The sequence below is a fragment of the Amblyraja radiata genome, chromosome 19, assembly GCF_010909765.2.
Source record: "Amblyraja radiata isolate CabotCenter1 chromosome 19, sAmbRad1.1.pri, whole genome shotgun sequence".
In the NCBI taxonomy this organism is placed as follows: domain Eukaryota; kingdom Metazoa; phylum Chordata; class Chondrichthyes; order Rajiformes; family Rajidae; genus Amblyraja; species Amblyraja radiata.
Window position 1 is genome coordinate 19,540,879 of NC_045974.1, and position 22,112 is coordinate 19,562,990.

The window sequence follows — 22,112 nt, forward strand, 5'->3', positions numbered from 1 at the left end:
TCGTCACCCACGTATCTACGTCCAGCAGTTCAGCTCACGCTCCCCCGGACTGAACAAGGACAGAGTTCCTCAAGGACAGAGTTTCCCTGGACCTCACCTCCCGCATCCAACACATCATCCTCAGACATTTCTATCCCGTCCAACATGATCCCACCATGAATCACATCTTTCCATCTCCATCCCCATCCCCATCCGCTCCCTCCGCAACTCCTGGATTCACTCATCCCTTCCCACACAAGCCACACCCTGCCCTGCCCAGGAACTTTCCCCTGCAAGCACAGGAGATGCAACATCAGTGCCTCCTCTCTCACCTCCATCCAGAGGCACCAGCCAACTTTCATGGTGGGACATAAATTCACACGCATCTCCTCATCTGAATCCCGTGTTCCTGGTGTGGCCTCCTGTATATCCGCAAGACCAAACGTGCACTTGACAACCGTTTCACCGAACACGCGCTGGGTCCGTCAAGGCCTGCTGTACCTCCCGTTGGACAACCATTTAAACTCTCCTTCTCATTCCTATACTGACCTTTCTGCCCTGGGCCTCCTCCATTGCCAGAATGAGGCCATATGCAAACAGGAGGAATAGTATTAGCAATACTCAAGTATTTCTCTTAGGTAGTTTACAACCCACGGCATGAACATTGAAGATAGCCACAAAAAGCTGGAGTAACACAGCGGGACAGACAGTATCTCTGGAGAGAAGGATATTTCAGGTCGAGATCCTCTTCAGACCGGTGTATACTGAATTATCCAATTTTAGATAACATCCCATCTTCCCACATCCTCTTCCCTGTAACACACCCATTTCTACCACTAGCCCACCCTGCTTTCCCGTTCCACCTTTATTCCTTCCTCTTGCTGTACAGGCCTCTGGTACAAGGTACCTGGCCCGCAGTTACTCCAGTGAACGGGGGGGGGGGGGGGGGGGGGGGGGGGGGGGGGCCATTCCCTCCTATCCATGTACCTGTGCAAATATATTTAAATGGTGTTATAGTTCCTGCCTCAACTACCTCCTCTGGCAGCTCGTTCCATATACCCACCACCCTCGTGTGAAAAACGTCACCTTAAACCTATGCCCTCTAGTTAACCTACCCAGAGAAAAACAACTGTGCATTCGCCCTATCAGTGCCCCTCAGAGTTTTATACATCTCCACAGGATCACGCCTCCGCCTCCTGCGCTCCTTGGAATAAAGTCCTGGCCTTCCCAGTCTCGTCCTACGGCTCAGGCCCTTGGCAGCCCCTACTCCATCAGACTGAAGACGGGTGTGTAAGAAGCAACTCCAGATGCTGGTTTACACCGAAGATGGACACAAAATGCTGGAGTAACTCAGCGGGACAGGCAGCATCCCTGGAGAAAAGGAATAGGTGACCCGCTGAATTACTCCAGCATTTTGTGCCTATCTTCAGACTGAAGGAGAGTGCCGACCTGAAGCGTCATCTGTCCATTCCCTCCACGTATGCTGCCTGACCCGCTGAGTCCCTCCAATACCGTGTGTTGCTCCAGATTCCAGTATCTGCGTGTATATTTGTTTCTGTATCAGCATGGTGCTCTGACCGCTTGTGGAGTAACGGTGGGTGTGAGGCGAAGGCGATGCTCTGGCGAAGCCGGCGACTGAGGCCTAGCTCCCGGCTCCATCAAACCTGGAGCGGGGCATGGATTGAGAATCCTACCTTCGACCAAGTTAGCGAAAGGGATTTTAAAAATCAATTCGTTGCGTTTGGTTACTAAAGGCCCAGAAGTGTGGGCGGCACGGTGTGGTGGGCGGCACAGTGGCGAAGCGATAGAGTTGTCGCCTTACAGCGCCAGTGACCCGGGTCCGATCCTTACTCCGGGTGCGGTACTATACGGAGTCTCCCCGTGACATGCGTTGGGGTTTTTTCGGGATCTCCGGTTACCCCCCCCATACTCCAAATACATACTGGTCCTGGTGTCCCTGGTGTGTAGGATAGTGTTAGCGGACTCGATGGGCCGAAGGGCCTGTTTCCATACTGTATCTCTAAACTAAACCAGGCCGGGGGAACCGTGATGACACGAGCCCGTGGTCGGACATATCCCAGACCCACTCCCCCGGCCAAGTCCAGCCTCTGCCGCGCTTCCACTGCGCCGCTCCCCAATCTCCCACTGCTCATCAACAAAAGACACAAACGTTTCATTAAACCAACTTTATATAAAAAAAAGATCGATTTTACTAATCTATTTTACAAGCTATACTTTCATTCTATCAAAATATATCACTTCCTGAATATTGCTGCTTTCTGCAGAGTGAAGAGATTTTAAATAAATAATCTTGTCGCTGCTGCCGCGGGGTGAAGGTTGAAGGCGGCAGAATTTCACCATCTGTCCACAAGCCCATGTTCCTGTAACATGCACAACCTTTACCACAAACGCGGCTCAAATATTTGAGTGATATCACAAATACTTGTACAAGGAATATTAAAGAAAGATATGGATGTATATTTTATCATATCCTCGATCAGATGCATTCTGTAATCTTGCATAGTTTGAGATTCACCAGCTGATCTCGGATGCTGGGGATGAGGGCACCATCTCCACCCAGACTTGACAGATCCACGGCCCGGCGTGGTCTCGGGCACTCGGCCGACGGGGGACACGAGGTTCTCGGTCGTGAACAAGCTGCAACTCCGCTCGGCTGGCGGAGCGGGCAATCCCGGTCCCCACAGGCGGGACAAGACAGGCAGTGTGTGCGCTGGAGTCCGCGCCTCCGCTCGGAGCCGGGCTCTGGGCACTCGCCGCTCACACGATGGAGCCGTTGCAGGAGGACAGGTGAATGGACTGGATCCTCGCGGCCAACGCCAGCTCCAGGTCCCGCAGCACGTCGCGGCCGCTGGGCTCCTCGGCGGGCGAGTAGAGCAGCCTCCGGAACGCCTCGCTCTCCATCAGCGACACCATGTTCTTCAGGAAGTAACCCTCGCAGAAGGCGGCCAGCGACGCGGCGCCGAGAAACTGCCCGGGACAAACAGAAGCCGAGGGGTTAGTGGCCGAGGTCAGCGGGGAGAGAGGGAAAGAGGGGGGCGGGGGAGGAAGAGGGGGGCGGGGGAAGAAAGGGGGGGCGGGGGAAGAAAGGGGGGGGGAGGAAGAGGGGGGGGGAGGAAGAAAGGGGGGGGGGAGGAAAGAAAGGGGGGGGAGGAAGAAGAACAGGGGGGGGAGGAAGAAAGGGGGGGGGAGGAAGAAAGGGGGGGGGAGGAAGAAAGGGGGGGGGGGAGGAAGAAAGGGGGGGGGGGAGGAAGAAAGGGGGGGGAGGAAGAAAGGGGGGGGGAGGAAGAAGGGGGGGGGGGAGGAAGAAGGGGGGGGAGGAAGAAAGGGGGGGGAGGAAGAAAGGGGGGGGGAGGAAGAAGGGGGGGGAGGAAGAGGGGGGGGAGGAAGAGTGGGGGGGAGGAAGAGTGGGGGGGGAGGAAGAGTGGGGGGGGAGGAAGAGTGGGGGGGGAGGAAGAGTGGGGGGGAGGAAGAGGGGGGGGGAGGAAGAGGGGGGGGAAGGAAGAGGGGGGGGGAAGGAAGAGGGGGGGAGGAAGAGGGGGGGAGGAAGAGGGGGGGAGGGGTGAGAGAAGTGGGAGGGGAGAGAGGGGGTGAGCTTGGGGTTAGGGCAAGGGGCGCGAGTGAATGGGGAAGAGGACGGGCGGCGTTCAGAGGCAGGGGAGCGGTGGGGGGGCGTAGGAAGGGGGGGGGGGGGGTGGTGAGACTGCCGGCACGGGGAGAGAGGCAGGCGGGCACCGGGCTCACCTTGGCGTGGTTGTACGTCTCCACACAGTTGGCCACACTGATGGTGCGTGCACACAGCAGCTCGCAGTGCCGCTGCAGGGACTCCAGCTGGAAGAAGCGCGCCGCCGACATCAGCTGCAGGAGGAGGAGGGGGGGGGGGGGGGCGGGGGTGAAGAACCAAGCGCTTTATTGTCATATGTCCCAGATAGAACAATTAGATTCTTATTTGCTCCCCCATCCAACCCCCCACCCAACCCCCCGCACTTTCATGGGGGAATTAGATCGGGTAAATGCAGTCTTTACCTGCAGTGAAGGGGAAACAAGAACCAGATGACATAGGTTTAAGGGGTGAAAAATTTACTAAGAATCTGTAGGGCAACCTTTTCCATATAAAGAGTGGTGGGTGTATGGAGTTAGCTGCCAGAAGGTGTAGTTGAGGCTGGTACTATCGGAACATTTAAAAAAACATTTGGACAGGTACATGGATGGGATGGGTTTAGAGGGATGTGGGCCTAGTGTAGATGGGGCATGTTGGTCACCATGGGTGGGTTGGGCCGAAGGGCCTGTGCCCGTGCTGTGTGAGCCAGCTACTTTCCCCCTGGCCCGGAGGCCGTGGGCTCCGTGGAATCCTTATGTGCAGGTGAGGTGTCCCAGCCGTCAGTGATGGGCGTGCCCGATCCAACTCACCTCCAACACGTCGCAGCTCCGAATCTGCAGGCTGTCGGTGCCACCGTGGTACAAATACTGCATCACCATCTGCAGAGAGAAGCGGACTATAGTGGTGCAGTGGGGGCATTGGACGGCGGCAGCAGGGATGGGAAGAGGAGAGATGGGAACATGCAAGCTGCAGAAGGGGGGGAGATACAGGCTTCAGGGGAGGAGAGAGGAAGGGGGTGGAAGGTGGGGCAGGCAGCGAGGCAAGCCTCTTCTAGTGGGGGTGCTGCGAGGGAGGGGCAGTGGGACGAGTAGAGAGTTCTAGGAGTTCATAGTTCCTCTAAAGTGGTGTCACAAGATAGGGTGGTCAAATTGGCCTTCATCAGTCAGGGTTTTGAGTAGAGAAGGTGGGATGTTATGTTACAGTTGCACGATGTTGGTGAGACTGCAGTTGGGAGTATTGTGTTCAGTTTTGGTCATCCTGCTACATGAAGGGTGTTGTTAAGCTGGAAAAGGGGCAGAGAAGATTTACGGAGATGTTGGCTTGAGGGCATTTGCTATAGGGAGGGGTTGGGCAGGCTAGGACTTTATTCTGTGGAGCGCAGGAGGATGAGGGCTGATCTTATACAGGGACGGCATCATTAAGGTATAGGTACAGTAAATGCACATAATCCTTTACCCAGAGTAGGGGAATGGAGAACCAGAGGACATAGGTTTAAGGTGAGGGGGGGAATGGTCAAATAGGAGGGGCAACCTGAGGGGCAACTTTTTCACACAGACGGTGGGTGTATGGAATGAGCTGCCAATGGAGGTAGTTGAGGCAATTACTATCACAACATTTAAAAGACATTTGGACAGGTACATGGACAGGAATGGTTTAGAGAGATATGGGCCAAATGCGGGACAGGTGGGACTAGCGTAGATGGGGCATGTAGGTCGGCATCAACAAGCTGGGCCGACCTACAGCCTGTTTTCGTGCTGTGTGACCATGACATCCAGTCAGGTGTGGGTCGCCAGGCTGGAGGGGGCCATTTACCTGGCTGTGGGGAGGGCGTGAGAGGGGGAGGGCGACCTGTAACGGCGGGGGCGTGGCCGGTCCACTCACCCTGAAGATGTTGTACTTGATGTGTCCGATTTCGATGAGAATGTTGCAGGGGTTGTCCGAGGGCATTCGGCTGGACAGCAGCATCTTAAACCTGCGGAGGGAGACCACGAGAAGCCGAGTCAGTCCGCGGCAGCTTCTCAGTGGAGCCAGACCCCAGCCAATCTGGGACCTGGAGCAAAGCACGAAGCGCTGGAGGAACCCGGCGGCTCGGGCAGCGTCTGTGGAGGGGACGGGACGGATGGGCAACGGGACCCTCAAACTGAAACATGGACGGTCCAGAGATGCTGATCGACCCACTGGGCTCCTCCTGCCAGCTCACACCCTGGCCGAGGCTATCCATCATCACTGGGGACTAAGGGGATATTTTTGTCGGAGCATCTGGATTAGAATGGGTGTTAAGGGTTACGCGGAGAAGGCAGGAAAATGGGATTAGGAGGCAGAGATCAGCCATGATTGAGTGGACGATGGACCAAATGGGCCAATTCTACTCCTATAACTTGTAAACTACACACAGCAGGGTCAGCATGATGGGCCCACGTGGGCACGCAACCTCCCATCTCACACCCCTCGCCTTGTACCCCCCCACATCGTCTCTGACCAGACAGAGGCGTTTCACAATCATCGGCAACTCCACAACATAGAAACATAGAAATTAGGTGCAGGAGTAGGCCATTCGGCCCTTCGAGCCTGCACCGCCATTCAATATGATCATGGCTGATCATCCAACTCAGTATCCCGTACCTGCCTTCTCTCCATACCCTCTGATCCCCTTAGCCACATGGGCCACATCTAACTCCCTCTTAAATATAGCCAATGAACTGGCCTCAACTACCCTCTGTGGCAGAGAGTTCCAGAGATTCACCACTCTCTGTGTGAAAAAGGTTTTTCTCATCTCGGTTTTAAAGGATTTCCCCCTTATCCTTAAGCTGTGACCCCTTGTCCTGGACTTCCCCAACATCGGGAACAATCTTCCTGCATCTAGCCTGTCCAACCCCCTAAGAATTTTGTAAGTTTCTATAAATTCCCCTCTCAATCTCCTAAATTCTAGAGAGTATAAACCAAGTCTATCCAGTCTTTCTTCATAAGACAGTCCTGACATCCCAGGAATCAGTCTGGTGAACCTTCTCTGCACTCCCTCTATGGCAATAATGTCCTTCCTCAGATTTGGAGACCAAAACTGTACGCAATACTCCAAGTGTGGTCTCACCAAGACCCTGTACAACTGCAGTAGAACCTCCCTGCTCCTATACTCAAATCCTTTTGCTATGAAAGCTAACATACCATTCGCTTTCTTCGCTGCTGCACCTGCATGCCTACTTTCAATGACTGGTGTACCATGACACCCAGGTCTCGCTGCATCACCCCTTTTCCTAGTCGGCCACCATTTAGATAATAGTCTGCTTTCCTGTTTTTGCCACCAAAATGGATAACCTCACATTTATCCACATTATACTGCATCTGCCAAACATTTGCCCACTCACCCAGCCTATCCAAGTCACCTTGCAGTCTCCTAGCATCCTCCTCACAGCTAACACTGCCCCCCAGCTTAGTGTCATCCGCAAACTTGGAGATATTGCCTTCAATTCCCTCATCCAGATCATTAATATATATTGTAAATAGCTGGGGTCCCAGCACTGAGCCTTGCGGTACCCCACTAGTCACTACCCGCCATTGTGAAAAGGACCCGTTTACTCCTACTCTTTGCTTCCTGTTTGCCAGCCAGTTCTCTATCCACATCAATACTGAACCCCCAATGCCGTGTGCTTTAAGTTTGTATACTAATCTCTTATGTGGGACCTTGTCGAAAGCCTTCTGGAAGTCTAGATACACCACATCCACTGGTTCTCCCCTATCCACGCTACTAGTTACATCCTCGAAAAATTCTATAAGATTCGTCAGACATGATTTACCTTTCGTAAATCCATGCTGACTTTGTCCAATGATTTCGCCACTTTCCAAATGTGCTGCTATCCCATCTTTAATAACTGACTCTAGCAGTTTCCCCACTACCGATGTTAGACTAACTGGTCTGTAATTCCCCGTTTTCTCTCTCCCTCCCTTCTTAAAAAGTGGGGTTACGTTTGCTACCCGCCAATCCTCAGGAACGGGGTCAGAGGCAGCGTGATCGGCCCAAGGGGACCTACTCCCCAGTCACGTCTCACATCCTCCCTCCCCCAGTCCCATCTCTGTGTCCCCCGCGCCCTCTCCCGGCCTGTCAGTGGCGTTGCAGTACCTTGGCGAGGCAGTGAAGAGGAGCACACGGTGGGCGTAGAACTGTTTCCCTTCCACCAGGAAGGTGACGTCGGACATCTCCTTGTTGTTAAGAAAGTGCGGATCTGGGAACAGCAGCAGTTAGTGAACAGGCAGAGAGACAGGCCGTTCAGCCCCTTCAGCTGGTCTAACCCACCGCAGGCCCACTATCAGCACTCTCCCCTTTCCCTCAACCACCGTGTGTACCGGGAACTTGCTGCATTGCCACCTCAGCTGCCCCTCCCCACCCGCCCCAAGCTCTCCGCGTACTCTTGGTTACAGAGCGTGGCCCTCCTGGTAGCCTGCCCCCTCTCTTAATACCCCATTGCAACCACCGGTCGCCCTTTCACACTAGTTCTCTGCTCGCACTTTCACATCTATTCTCTACATACTAGGGACAATTTACAATTCACAGAAGCCAATTAACCTACAAACCTGCACGTCTTTGGGAGAGTGGGAGGAAACCGGAGCACCCGGAGAAAACCCCACGCGGTCACAGGGAAAACATACAAACTCTGTACAAAGGCAGCACCCAAGGTCAGGATTGAACAGGATCGTCTGTGGAATTCTCTGCCTCAGAGGGTGGTGGAGGCAGGTTCTCTGGATGCTTTCAAGAGACAGCTAGATAGGGCTCTTAAAAATAGCGGAGTCAGGGGATATGGGGATATGGGGACAAGGCAGAAATGGGGTACTGATTGGGGATGATCACATTGAATGGCGGTGCTGGCTTGAAGGGCCGAATGACCTATTCCTGCACCTATTGTCTATAACCGGGGTCACTGGCGCTGTGAGGCATCAACTCTACATTTGTGGACCGAATGGACAGACAATGTTTCAGGTCTGTGTCTATTCTCTCCACATACTCTGCCTGGCCAACTGACTTCAGTAGGAATTGTGTTTTTTGGGACCCTTCTTCAGACTCCATGTTCTCCAGAGATGCTACCTGACCCACTGAGTCACTCCAGCACTTTGATAAACCAGCATCTGCAGTTCCTTGTATCTTGAATAAAACAGCCACATTTCAGCAAACCATGAGTACATACCCAAGCGGGAGATGTGTTTCCGTTTGATCTCCGCGAACCTCGGGATGGGGAACGGGCCGTAACACTGGGCGAGGATCGCCGCCAGCTGCTCACTGATGGCTTCGTTCTAGACCACAGAGAGATGGGACACAGTGAGACGGTGAAATACACCAATGTTGCCGCAACCCATCAGAATCCAAGCCCCTCGGACGAGTCTGGCAGCAATATCCATGACTTAACCATTTAGGAAGGGACTGCAGGTGCTGGTTTAAACCGAAGATAGAAACAAAAAGCTGGAGTGACTCAGCGGGACAGACCTCAGCTTCCCGGCACCATCAGCAGGAAGCGGGAGGTGTGGCTGTGAATGGCAAAAATGCTGGAGAAACTCAGCGGGTGCAGCAGCATCTATGGAGCGAAGGAAATAGGCAATGTTTCGGGAGAAGAAAGGAAAAAGGAAGAGGAGGAGCCCGAGGGCTGAGGGAAAGCTGAGAAGGGGAGGGGACAGCAAGGGCTACCAGAAATTGGAGAATTCAATGTTTATACCACTAGGGTGCAGACTACCCAAGCGGAATATGAGATGCTGTTCCTCCAATTGGTGAAACTGTCTGGCCCTAGTTCTGGGACACTGACCGCTATCCCGGACACTGACCCTAGGCATTACTGCGCTCTCACCTTGCTGACCCTCAGGATGTCGAAGAGCAGGGGCAGGCACTCGAGCAACAGCTGCCGCTGGACGTCCTCCTCCTTCAAGCTGCCGAACTCCCGCAGGAGGCACTGGATCACAGGCCGCCGATGCTGCACGAAGGCCGTCTCCAGCGACAGGAACCACGAGTGCAGACTCCACGGCACGCCTGTGGAGAGACAGCGTCACCCGCCTGTGCTCAACATAGAGCCCGGATCCCCACGGCCCAGTGTCCACCCACCTGTAGCCCCCCCCAAACTCACACTAACCCCCCTCCCCCACACTAACCCCCCTCCCCCACACTAACCCCTGCCCCTCCCCCACACTAACCCCCCATCCCCCACACTACACACCCATCCCCGACACTGACCCCCCCACACTACCCCCCTCCCATCCCCCACACTGACCTCCCCACACTAACCCCCCTCCCCCACAGACTCCCCTCCCCACACTGACCCCCCTCTCCCTCACACTTATCCCCCATTCCCACACTGACCTCCCACTGACCCCTCTCCCCAATACTGACCCCCCCCATCCCCAACACCCCCCCCCCCCACTGACCGCGGCCCCTGCAGTCCAGGCTGATGTCCAGGTAGCCGTGCTCGGCGCTGTGGTAAAGAGCCTCCTTGAGAACGGCGAGCCGGACCTTGGCACCGTGACTGGGGGTGGCCAGAGTGGGTTCAGCCACCGGCTGCTCCCAACCCCCCGGCAGCTCCCTCCCCTCCGCCAGCATCTCCTCCAACGACAGCACATTCCTCATCTCCTCCTCCGAGTGTGCCAGCAGCTTACGGAACACGCTCCTGAACGACAGAACGGCAAGAGTGGAGAGAGTGTGGAGACCGCAGAGAAGGAGAGAACACCCAGCGCACCCCCGCAACCAGACCCTGGGCCACACAACACACCTGCACCAGGTAATCTAACCAGGCCAGTGGCCTGAGGATTGGCAGATGCAGTCTAATGCAGGGTGTTGTATTCTGGTAGGACGTCAGGGCAAGACCTTATGCTCTTTGCGTTCTAACTGCACTTCACTCCCAAAATCCTCATCTTTGGACACCTTGTGGGTAGAAGTGACTGATTGGGTAGCTCTTGGGCCTGGCCAAGCGCGCCATCCGCGAGTCACGGCACCAGGCGGAAGAGGGCTCCGGGTGTCAGAAGAGAGGGAATACCCAATGTCCACGGTCACCCTGGGGGATTTCCGGGACCGCTGGCACTGCAGGGGGTTAAATGTATCCTTGATACGGATGGATCAAATAGTTATTTGAGATTTTGGTGATTTTTGTATTATGGTGGCGAGTGTGTCTCACACTGTTTGTTTTGTAAATGTTATTTTTGTAATTATTGAATACATTTTATTTTTGATTTAAAAACAGCAAACGGCAGGGCCCTGGGGAGTGTTGCACAGCAGAGGGTCCGAGGTGCACAGTTGCACTGAAGTGGTGCTACATGTAGACAGGGTGATGATGCTGTTTGTCATGCTTGCCTTCATCGCTCAGGGCATCGAGTACAATGTTGGGACGTCACATCATGACTGTGCAAGACATTGGCCAGGCTGCATTTGGAGAAGTGCGTTCAGTTGGAGTTGTGTGAGCTGAGGGAAGAAATTAAACTGGAAAGGGTGCATAGAAGATTTGTGAGGATATTAATGCGATTGGAATGTTTGAGTAACAAGGAAAGTGTGGACGGGCAGGGACTGTTTTCCCTGCAGAGCGGAAGGCAGCAGGATGTCCTTATAGAGGAAAACAAATCCACAAGTGGCTCAGATAAGGTGGAAGTTACAGCTTTTCCCCAGGGTGGGAGGGTCTAAAACTAGAGCACAGGGGTGTAATGTGAGAGGGGAAAGATTTAATAGGAACCTGAGGGGTCGCTTTCCCTACACAGGTGGTGGGTATATGGAAAGAGTTGCCAGAGGAAATGGTAGAGGTGGATCCAGGTATGACATTTAAAAGGCACTTAGACGGGTACATGGATAGGAAAGGTTTGGGGATGTGTGGGCCAGACATGGGCAAGTGGAAGTGGCTCAGGGTTCCCTGTGACTGACCGTCGGGTTACCTGTGCCCGTGGGCAGCGGCCTGGCTGAAGGGGCTCATGTCCCCGTGGGACGTGGAGGTGATGCCGTTCCTGGACATTGTCCCCATCATCGGGTCAGCGCCTCGCTCCAGCAGCAAGCTGACCAGCTCCAGGTCACCTGAAACCAGGACAAGACTCACCTTCACTGACCTTCATTAACCAGAGGCTGCCTATCCACAGACTCCCCGTACGCCTCTCCCCCAGTATGCCCCACCCCACACACTCCCCCAGTACCGCCCCTTCTGACACACTCCCACAGTAGCGCGCCTGCCCACACTCCCCCAGTTCGCCCCTCCCCCGTTACGTCCTCCCCACACACTCCCCCAATACATAACTCCCCTCCCCAAACACTCCCCCAGTACTGCCCCTCCTGACACGCCCACACACTCCATCAGTGGGTCCCTCCCCAAACACTTCCCCAGTACTGCCCCTCACCATACACTCCAATGTACCACCCTTCCTCTCCCCTCTCCACATACTGCCCCTCCCCTCCTCACACACTCCCCAGTACTGCCCCTCATTCCCCCTTACCAAACTCCCCCCCCAAGGGAGAGATAGTTGACTGGATAGAAAATTGGCTTCATGGAAGGAAGCAGAGTGTGAATGTGGAAGGTTGTTTTTCGGACTGGAGGCCTGTGACTAGTGGTGTGCCGCAGGATTCGGTGCTGGGCCCGTTACTGTTTGTCATCAAAAACAACCTACATGGCATGCTTAGCAGGATTGCAGATGACATTAAAGTGGGTGGTATTGTAAATAGTGAAGATGGTTGTTAAAAATTGCAGCATGGTCTTGAATGATTGGGTAGGTGGGCTGAAGAATGGTTGATGGAATTTTATACAAATGAGTGCGAGGTATTGCATTGTAGGAAGTCCAACAATGACAGGACCTACACTGGGAATGGCAGGGCTCTGGAGTGTGTTGTAGAGCAGAGGGATCTGGTAGTGCAGGTACATAGTGCCTCGAAAGTGGCGTCACAGGTAGATAGTGTGGTCATAAAGGCTTTTGGCACATTGGCCTTCATCAGTCAGCGTATTCAGTATAGAAATTGGAAGCTTATGTAACAGCTGTACAAGACATTGGCGAGACCACATTTAGAAATATGGCATCCAATTTTGGTCACCATGTTACAGGAATTATGTTGATAAGCTGCAAAGGGCACAGGGAAGATTTAAGAGAATGTTGCCAAGACTTGAGGGCTTGAGCGACAGGGAGAGGTTGAGCAGGCGAGGACTTTATTCGTTGGAGCGCAGGAGGATGAGGGGTAATCTTATAGAGGTATACAAGATCATGAGAGGAATAGATTGGGTAGACGCACAGAAGAGGAGAATCGAGAACCAGAGGACATAGGTTTAAGATGAGAGGGGAAAGATTTAATAGGATCCTGAGGGGCAACTTTTTATTTGGTGTATGGACAGGTACATGGATTAGTCAGGTTTAGTGGGATATGGGCCAAACGCAGGCAGGTAGGACTAGTGTAGTGGGGGCATGTAGGTCGGTGTGGGCAGCTTGGGCTGAAGGGCCTGTTTACGACGCTCTTCGTGTCATGGCTGGGGGTCACTGAGAGCTTTAACCTGGTGCTGCCGACCTCCCAACCCTAACGTTAAACTACACGTGTCAGCGGTGCAACTAGAGGGCGTCTAGTGGCCATCGGTCACTCGCCAACGGACACCGGCCACTCACCCAGGGACGCCGGTCACCAGCGTTCACTCACCCGACGCGGACGCCAGCTGCAACGGGGTCTCAGAGTAATTCTCACCACCTGCCCCAAGGGAGCCGTCCACATGGGCCACAGCGTCCAGCAACAGCTGTGGACAAGTGGACATCATTACTGACCCGGCAGGGCCCAGCTCTGGCCCCTCCAATGGGGAAGGGGCGGCGGCAGTGGAAGGGGAGGGGTGGAGATGGCAGTGGAAGACAGGGTTGTGAGACAAACTGGGAGGGGAGGGGTGGAAGCACACAGGGAGGCAAGGGAGATAGAAGCGGAGGAGGGAGATGGAAGATGGAAGGTGAGAGGAGACAAGGGGAGAAGAGGGGGAGGGAGGATGGAGGAAGGAGGGAGGGAAGGGGTTGGAAGGGGAGAAGGGAGGGGGAAAGGAGGGGGGAGAGGAGAGGAGGAAAGGAGCGGGGAGGCGAGGGAGGGGAGAGGAAGGGGGAGGAGGATGGAAAGGGAGGGGGACGGGAGTGACGGGAGAGTTGAGTGGGGAGGGCGAGGGTGTGGGGTAGTCGAGTGGGGAGGGGGATTACCTGAGCGATGGCGACGTGTCCGTGCAGTACTGCGAGTGTGAGAGCCGTCCAGTGGCGGGAGTCTGCAGCGATGGAGGGGAATCTGAGGGATGGACTGGGCACCTGCGGGACGAGAAGGGCAGTGACAGAGTGAGGCAGGGCTGGGGGTTCGGGGCTTAAACATGCGCCGGGAGAGAAGGCAGGACAAAGTCATGAGGGCGATGACCCGGGGGTCAGGGTGGAGGAAGATATGATTATGTTGTTTTAGTGACATGCAGGCAGACATATGGATGTGCAGGGAATGGAGGGATGTGGATCACATGCAGGCAGACGGGATCTAAAAAAAAGGCAACCTTTCCAGCACGGACAGCGTGGGCTGAAGGGCCTGTTGCTGTGCTGTCTCATTACCTCAAGGTTCACGTCTGCTCCGGCGTCGAGCAGCACCTGGACCATAGCCTCGTCTCCCCGGGCACAGGCGAACATCAGCGGGCTCAGACCCTGCACAGGCCATGGGCGGTACTCACTCAGTGAAACAGACACCGCGGCACTGAACACTCATTGCTCCTCACAACTAGCACGCTGTCAAAGTCCGGTGTAACCCAAATAACAAGCAGGGAACCGCTGGGCGGCACGGACTCGGTGGGCCGAAGGGCCCGTTTACGTGTTGTATCTCTAAACCAAACTTAAATACACGCTGGCCACACACCCGAAGCACACAACAAGCACCGTGCTCCCCTCACCCTTCCCACCGCCCCACACTCACCCTACCCCTACACCCCACAACCACCCCACACCCACCGCCATCGGAGTGATCTCTATTTACACCCATACACTTTTAAATCACTTTAGACACAGTATTATAAACAGTTTCCAACTAGTCGTACAGAACATATACCCAAAGTGCTGGAGTAACTCAGCGGATCAGACAGCATCTCTGGAGAAAAGGAATAGGTGACGTTTCGGGTCGAGACCCTTCTTCAGTTTGGAAGTCTGACTTCAGTGAAGAAGGATCCTGCCTCCAAAATGTACCCATCATTTTTTCTCCAGAGATGCTGCCTGACCCGCTGAGTTGCTCCAGCACTTTGCGTCTTTGGTGTGAACCAGCATCTACAGTTCCTTCCTACACATTCCAACAGGTCGGACGGGTTTAAGGCTGGAGCTGAAGCTGTGCCCGGCCTGGGGAGGGTGTGGAGAAGCGGGAACCGCCAGCGCTGGTTCTCCCGGAGATGGTGGCTGGTCCGCCAGTTCGAATAGACTCTAGTTTTAAAGTTCCCTTCCCGGGACCTTAGGAACCCGTGCATTAGCGAGAGGTCCGGCTCATTGGGGGCACAATCACAGACATCGGGAGAGGATCTATTGGTGGACGAGAAACAGGGTTTCTGTAGCGAGGAACAACAGCGTGAGCAGAATACAAGGATGGGGTTCAGACGTGGGAAGAGTCGGGGGTGACCGGTGCTGCGCCCCTCCCAGCGACAGTCGGAGTCGCACGTACCTGCTCACTGCGAGTGTTGATGCCGTCCGACCCCAGCAAGCGCACGGCTTGGCTGACCAGGTCGGTGCGGCCGCAGTTCAACATGCGGAACCCGAGGCCTTGGTGAAATTTGGCTTCTGTGGCAGCCGCGTCTAGCTTCAGCGAGGCACAGCAACACTCGTCCGCTCTGTAAGGGCAAGAAGTATGTTCACACACGGCGGCCCCACACAGTCCCCTCCCCTGTAGAGTCATACACCGTGGAGACAGCCCCTTCGGCCCAAATCGACCAACATCTCCCATCTACACTAGTCCTACCTGCCTGCCTTTGACCCATATCCCTCTAAACCTGTCCTATCTATGTACGGCACCTGTCTAAATGTTTTTTAAACGTTGTGATAGCACCGGGCTTAACTACCTCCTCTGGCAGCTCGTTCCTTTGTGTAGAAAAAGTTACACCTCAGATTCCCATTAAATCACCCCCCCCCCCCCCCCCCCCCATCCTCTGGTTCTCGATTCCCCTACTCAGGGCAAGAGACTGTGCGTCTACCCGATCTATTCCTCTCGCGACTTTGTACACCTTTTGAACAGAAATCATCCAGGGAATCGGGAAATTAAACGAGAATCCACTCCAACAATTCCCTAGTTTGAGACAAAGGAACGTGGATTTCCGGCACATCGTGACGATGTGGAACCCGGAGGTGAATCTCCTCCCCTCACCTTTCCTTCTCTATCTGGGCGGCACAGAGGTAGAGTTGCTGCCTCACAGCGCCAGATACCCGGGTTTGATCCTGACTATAGGTGCTGTCTGTAAGGAGTTTGTACGTTCTCCCCGTGAGCGCGTGGGTTTTTTCTGCGTGCTCCGGTTTCCTCCCACATTCCAAAGATGTACAATTGTAGGTCAATTGGCTTCGGTAAAAAAATGTCCCTAGTGTGTAGGATTGTGCTAGTGTACGGACTGGACGGCGCTGATTTGGTGGGCCGAAGGGCCTGTTTACATGCGGAAACTAACAGCCCAGTATTTTAGTGAGGATGTCCGCCTGGCCCCACATCCTACCCAGTCATTGAGCAAAACACAGAGTGCAGGAGGAACTCAGCGGGTCAGGCATCATCTGTGAATGGAATGGACAGTACACATTTGGATCGGAACCCTTTTTACGACTGATCTTTTCCCTCCACAGATGCTGCCCGCCTCGCTGAGTTCCTCCAGCTGTTTCTTTTTGCTAAAGATTTCTGCATCTGGCAATTCCTATCATGTTTTTCATTGTAGCTCCCGCCCCTCCCCCCGTTACCCCACCCCCCAGCTCTAGATCAGTATCTGCCCCGACCCTGGTCTCTGCAGTTTGAGCGGTGTCCAACACAGGGCACTGATCTGCAAGAAAAACCCGCTCCCACCTCAAGGGGAGAACTTTTATATTGCACAGAGTCTTAGTTAAGCGATTACGGGCAGAAGCAAAAGAAAGTGTTTTTTTAATGAACAGCTAATAAATATTTGAAGAGAGTTTTACGATGCAATGAAGGGCGAGGGAAAGCGAAGGTATTGGTGTGAAACCATGGAACCGTGAACCTACCCTCTCACCACCCCTTCCCCACCTACCGCTCCCCACCCCCTTCCCCTCCACTATTGCTACCCTCCTCCCCACTTTCTCCCCCACTCTCCCCCTACCTCTCCCACGTCCCCACGAAAGTCAAACAGTTGCAGCTGCTGGAAACCCGAATCAAAACCAGGAAACGGTGGAAACACTCGGCAAGCCAGGCAGCATCTGTGGAGAGCGAGTGAACCTTGAGTGTTTGCAGCGTTTGCTGGCGAGGTTACGAGCTGGGGCGGGAGCTGCGCTCATACTTCAATTGGCGAGGCTCACAATCGACTCCGGGCAGCAGGACGCGGGAAGCCTGTCGGACATCGTCGCTGTCCACCGACGGGCTCCGGCGATGCAGGGCTTGGGCCACGGAAACTCGCAGCCACTCCATCAGCGGCGGCAGTACCGGCAGTGGCCTGCAGGTGACAGCACAGGCACACACATTAGACACGGTCACAGCGCCCGCCCCATCGCACACCCAGCTGAGCTTGTCGCCGGCGCAGGCTGCTCCACACAGTTCAGTTTATTGTCATGTGCAGCGAGGTACAGTGAAAAGCTTTTGTTGCGTGCTAACCAGTCAGTGGAAAGACTACACACGACTCCAATCGAGCCGTTCACAATGTGCAGATAAGAGAATGACGTTCAGTGCAAGATAAAGTCCAGTAAAGTCCGATCAAAAGATAGTCCGAGGGTCTCCAATGAGGTAGATAGTAGTTCTGGACTGCGCTCCAGTTGGTGATAGGTTGCCTGAGAACAACTGGGAAGAAACTGCCCCTGAATCTAGAGGTGTGCGTTTTCACACTTCTGTACTTTTTGCCCAATAGGAGAGGGGAGAAGAGGGGGTGACCAGGGTGACACGTGAATCACCGCTTCATCTGCTTCTGCTTAAATGGTGGGCAGGAGACCAGCGACTGCTCCCCTGCCCCAAACAGAACCGTGGATTCAATTGCCCAGGAAGGGGGTTGACTGTAGAAACAAGCAATTGCAGATGCTGGTTTATACCAAAGGTAGGCACCGAATGCTAGAGTAACTATGCGGGTCAGTCAGGCAGCATCACTGGGAAAAAAGGGATGGGTCGGGATGTTGCCAGGACTCGAGGGCCTGAGCTACAGGGAGAGGTTGAGTAGGCTAGGACTTTATTCCTTGGGGCACAGGAAGACGAGGGGTAGAGGTGTATAAGATCACAAGGGGAATAGATAAGGTGAATGCACAGTCTTTTACCCAGAGTTGAGGAAATCAAGAACCAATAGGTTTAGGTTTAAGGTGAGGGTGGAAGGATTTAACAGGAACCAGAGGGGAAACTTTTGTTTTATACAAAGAGTGATGGGTGTGGAACAAGCTGCTGGAGGAGATAGTTGAGGCAGTTACTATTGCAACGTTTAACAAACATCTAGACAGATATGCGGATAGGATAGGCGTGGAAGCATATGGGCCAAATGCAAGCAAGTGGGACTGGTGTAGATGGGCATGTTGGTCAGCATGGGCAAGTTGGGCTGAAGAGCCTATTTCCATGCTGTTTGACACTAACTCCAAGAGTCTAGTCTTCCTCCTAGTCACAGGAACTAGCCCTTCAGCCCACCTTGTCTATGCTGACCAAGTTACTGGGCTGGTGCCCTTGACCTGCATTTGGCCCATCGTCCTCTATCCATATCTCTGTCCAAATGTCTGCCCCAGTTATTTTTTGTGTCGCCAGTGAGCCGGTTTGAGGAGGGGGCAGCGTTACCGTGGCGCAGAGGGTGTTACCTGTCGGTGCTCAGGCTAACAGTGCCCGGCTCCACACCGGGGCTGTCCCACTCCAGCTGAGCAGACTGCATGAAGTAGCAGAGGGTGTAGAGAGCTTCAGTGTCCCAGTGCAGCGGCCCGTGCCTGTGGCTGTGGCTGGCCGGCGAACCGTCACCGCAGTCCCACCACTTCATACGATGGAGGTGTTGCATCGCCCGGGACACCAGCTCACCTGAGGAACGGACACAGGAAGCTCAGCTCAGGCATCCTTCACCCCAAGCCCTTTCAGCCCATCGGTCTCTACTATCCACAGTTCCCAGTGCATCCCGAGGTCACGAATGCCGACCAGTTCCATTTTTCACTCTGCCCTCCCCGCTAGTAAACTGCTCGAAACACGCTGTTTTATTCGATAAATCACCGGATTCAGACAACAAAGTGTGAATAACAAGGTATTTCATTGCACTACCAATGAGGCACTTGGACTCGCATATCCGGGTACGCACTCGCAAACCCCGAGTACACAGCAGAGCACGCCGCAGGATGTTCTTGTTGATCACCTGGCACCGTTCGCGACACAGTACAAGGCTGGGACTCTCTCCTCTGGGGGTGCGCCCGAGACCATCCTTTAGGGCATTTATCTCAGCAGACCGTGCTATACCCCCTCCCGGAGCCAATCACAATTCCCCCTGCCTGCAGCGGCTCTGCACTACTAGCGGTCGGGGACATAGGTGGTCCGCCCAACATGTTCTGCTTAGAGAACAAGACGGGGTTCCCAAGTATTGTGTGGGAACAGGTTCAAAAACATTTCCACTTGTCTTGGGGACATCTTGTTTTCGAAGGGTTTGGAATGATATGCTGCTAATTTAGCTGATCATTGAATTTTAGCTGAAATTGTTTGTATAACCCTTACAGTACAACCGCGTGTTACACAACCGCTGCCCATGTTTGTTTATGATCCCGGACTACACACAGCTCACTGTGCTCTTCACCAAATCCTCCAGGATTCAAACGCCACATCTATTTCTGGTGGAGTGAACTCGGACTGAATCCGGAGCAGACAAAGCCAGTGACTCCGACCAAAGACCAGAAAAGAGGGATGGATAGAGGGTGAAGAGAAAAAGACTAGAAGGTGCTTTGAAAGGTATTGGCACAGTGAGCTGGAATGATTGACACCCAAAACAATCAAAGCAGATGTTTGAGACACAGTTCTGATCAAGAGCAGAGGTGTGGCCGTGGTTTCTGTCTTAACTGGGCATTACCCCATCCCCTTGTCTATTTCCAGCATGTTTTGATCAGAGTTGTGACCCACAGTAAATTATTTACAGATGTCTCACTGCTTGAAACATCTGCAAGACTTCTCAACTAACCCGCCGTTGGGATAATTTGTATCCCACTGACATTCACTGAATAATATACCACTAATGGGCATCATCACATCATCATCCTGGCTGGAATTCCACAGTGAACACAAACCCTCCCACTGATAGCTGGAGGGATTTCTTCATTCTTGGGATGTGATCTTGTCAGCAAGACCCAGTTACCGTCTCTGCCCGAGCAGCCCACAGGTGGTCGACCATGCTGTCTGATACCCTGAGTGCCATGTACAGTGGCCCAAAGCAGAGGGCTGTCCCGTCACCCGCTGCTGAGGGTCTGGGGTCACACGCTGCCCAGACCGGGCAAGGGTGGACACTGCCTGCTCCAATGACCACAGGGAGCTGGAGTTTATTACAAGCCCGTAGTTCAGAGTCATTCTCACAACCATTAGGCTCTGCACTGCACAAGTTTAAAGAGCTCAAACTCTCAAACTACCGGGCTAGGATTCTCAACTTTTCTCATTCCTAATTCAGTGATGATGACAGGAGTACCATACCCCAGGAAAGCAGGACGATCAGAGTCATACTGCCCAGGCTCGGACCTCTCAGACCATCAGGCCAGCTCTGGCGAACACACTCCAGCCAATGTGACCATTTCACATTGGTGGATGCCTTCACCTTAAAGGGGCTGTGCAGACCCTCCAGTATTTCAGCTCCGAGGTTAGGTAATAAAAAACTATTACAGGAATTTCATCCCCTGGAATACAAAGCTAAAGGTCTGGGCAATACTAATGTTTACAATGCTAGAATAACCTCAGATTTCAGATTCTGAGTTTATTTAGGAAGTGCGCTAATTGACGAGCATTGGGTGTATTTTATTTAACTCCTGGACGACTTTGAGAGAGTTCACTTGTCAGACACATTTGATATGAACCGGAACAAAGAGATTGTTGGCGAACACCAAAGATAGACACAAAATGTTGGAGTAACTCAGCGGTACAAGCAGTATCTCTGGAGAGAAGGAATGGGTGACATTTCAGCTCAAGAGCCTTCTGCAGGTCTCAACCCAAAACTTCACCCATTGCTTAGACGAGTAACAGAGTGATACAGTGTGGAAACAGGCCCTTCGGCCCAACTTGCCCACACCGGCCCAGCTACACTAGTCCCACCTGCCCGCATTTGGCCCAAATCCCTCCAAACCTGTCCAATCCATGTACCTGTCTAACTGTTTCTTAAATGTTGGGATAGTCCCTGCCACAACTACCTACTCTGGCAGCTTGTTCCATACATCCACCACCCATCCTTCTCTCCAGAGACGCTGCCTCCGAGTTACTCCAGCATTTTGTGTCTATCATCAGTGTAAACCAGCGTCTGCAGTTCCTTCATACACATGGAGTAAAACAGGCAGCCGCCAAACTGGCTGGACCTCTGCACCCACCGGCACCAGAACGGTGTCCAGATGTGGACCTCTGAGCGGGGCTGCTGAACTTAGGGTGATAGCTATAGGCAGCAGAGCTGGCAAGGTACCCAGTCACACCCAGGGCAAGGACTTCACTGAAACAGAACTGAATCTTACCCGACAGAATCCAACCTGCACACTGTCCAAACATGCCCGAGAGTGACAAGCGGCAAAGAATTTTGGAAAATTCAGGAAGAACTTGCACTGTTCTCTCTATTTCTAGCTGCTGTCACAGGTCACGCTGGTTCAGCAGTTTCCATTAGCGACAAACTGGAAATGCCCTCAGAGTTCAAAACCATCAACTCATCACTTCGAAACCCATCCAAATATTTCCGCTCGCAGCAAGGGTCATGGAACCTCTTTGGCTTAATGACAAACAAGATATTCAGGCCTTCGATTTTTTTAATGTAATGCACATACCCTTCCTGTGTGTGAATGGTAACCGATCCGTGGCTGGCGCATATGGCAAGTGCTGCTATTGAAGAGTACATCAGGAGCTTGTACACACCGCTGGCGCCATGCACACAGACAGTAACTAAACACCTCCCAAGCATCTGGCATTCGACAGGGTGTTATCTGGTTCACTATGTCACATTGGAGCGGTGCACTGCACAAGTATCTTCCTTCAGCACCTGAACTGTAAGGAGCGGGCACACAGCCCTTACCCTGGAGGCACAGTGTTGCACTAGGCGAGTGGGGGGAGGCGGGCCAGGGGTCAGTGAGTGCAGGTTCCTGCCACCTCAGGTAAACCCAGTCCAAAGACAGAGCTCCCAGAGGGGTAGAACACGTCAAACCAACCCCCGGTACAGGCAGCAAGGGTGTCGCAGTGAGAGCTCGAGGCACCACC

General features: G+C 53.7%; 1 protein-coding gene across 4 annotated transcripts in view; it reads right to left on the reverse strand.

The window, feature by feature from the left end:
• Positions 1-2,150: 2,150 nt before the first annotated feature.
• Positions 2,151-22,112, reverse strand: part of btbd11 (BTB domain containing 11) — a 36,096-nt gene continuing 16,134 nt past the window's right edge. The window contains exons 3-17 of one of the 4 annotated variants that reach the window (XM_033037852.1): positions 18,515-18,725; positions 17,035-17,187; positions 15,216-15,381; positions 14,132-14,221; positions 13,745-13,846; positions 13,212-13,305; positions 11,483-11,618; positions 9,995-10,233; positions 9,424-9,602; positions 8,773-8,878; positions 7,713-7,815; positions 5,480-5,570; positions 4,408-4,476; positions 3,742-3,855; positions 2,151-2,967 (exon numbers count right to left, since the gene is read on the reverse strand). In XM_033037852.1, the coding sequence (XP_032893743.1) occupies positions 2,758-2,967; positions 3,742-3,855; positions 4,408-4,476; positions 5,480-5,570; positions 7,713-7,815; positions 8,773-8,878; positions 9,424-9,602; positions 9,995-10,233; positions 11,483-11,618; positions 13,212-13,305; positions 13,745-13,846; positions 14,132-14,221; positions 15,216-15,381; positions 17,035-17,187; positions 18,515-18,725 (2,063 nt within the window). In that variant the 3' untranslated portion in view covers positions 2,151-2,757. The remainder of the gene's footprint in view (positions 2,968-3,741; positions 3,856-4,407; positions 4,477-5,479; positions 5,571-7,712; positions 7,816-8,772; positions 8,879-9,423; positions 9,603-9,994; positions 10,234-11,482; positions 11,619-13,211; positions 13,306-13,744; positions 13,847-14,131; positions 14,222-15,215; positions 15,382-17,034; positions 17,188-18,514; positions 18,726-22,112) is intronic. The other 3 variants (XM_033037855.1, XM_033037853.1, XM_033037854.1) reach the window with 3 other exon arrangements.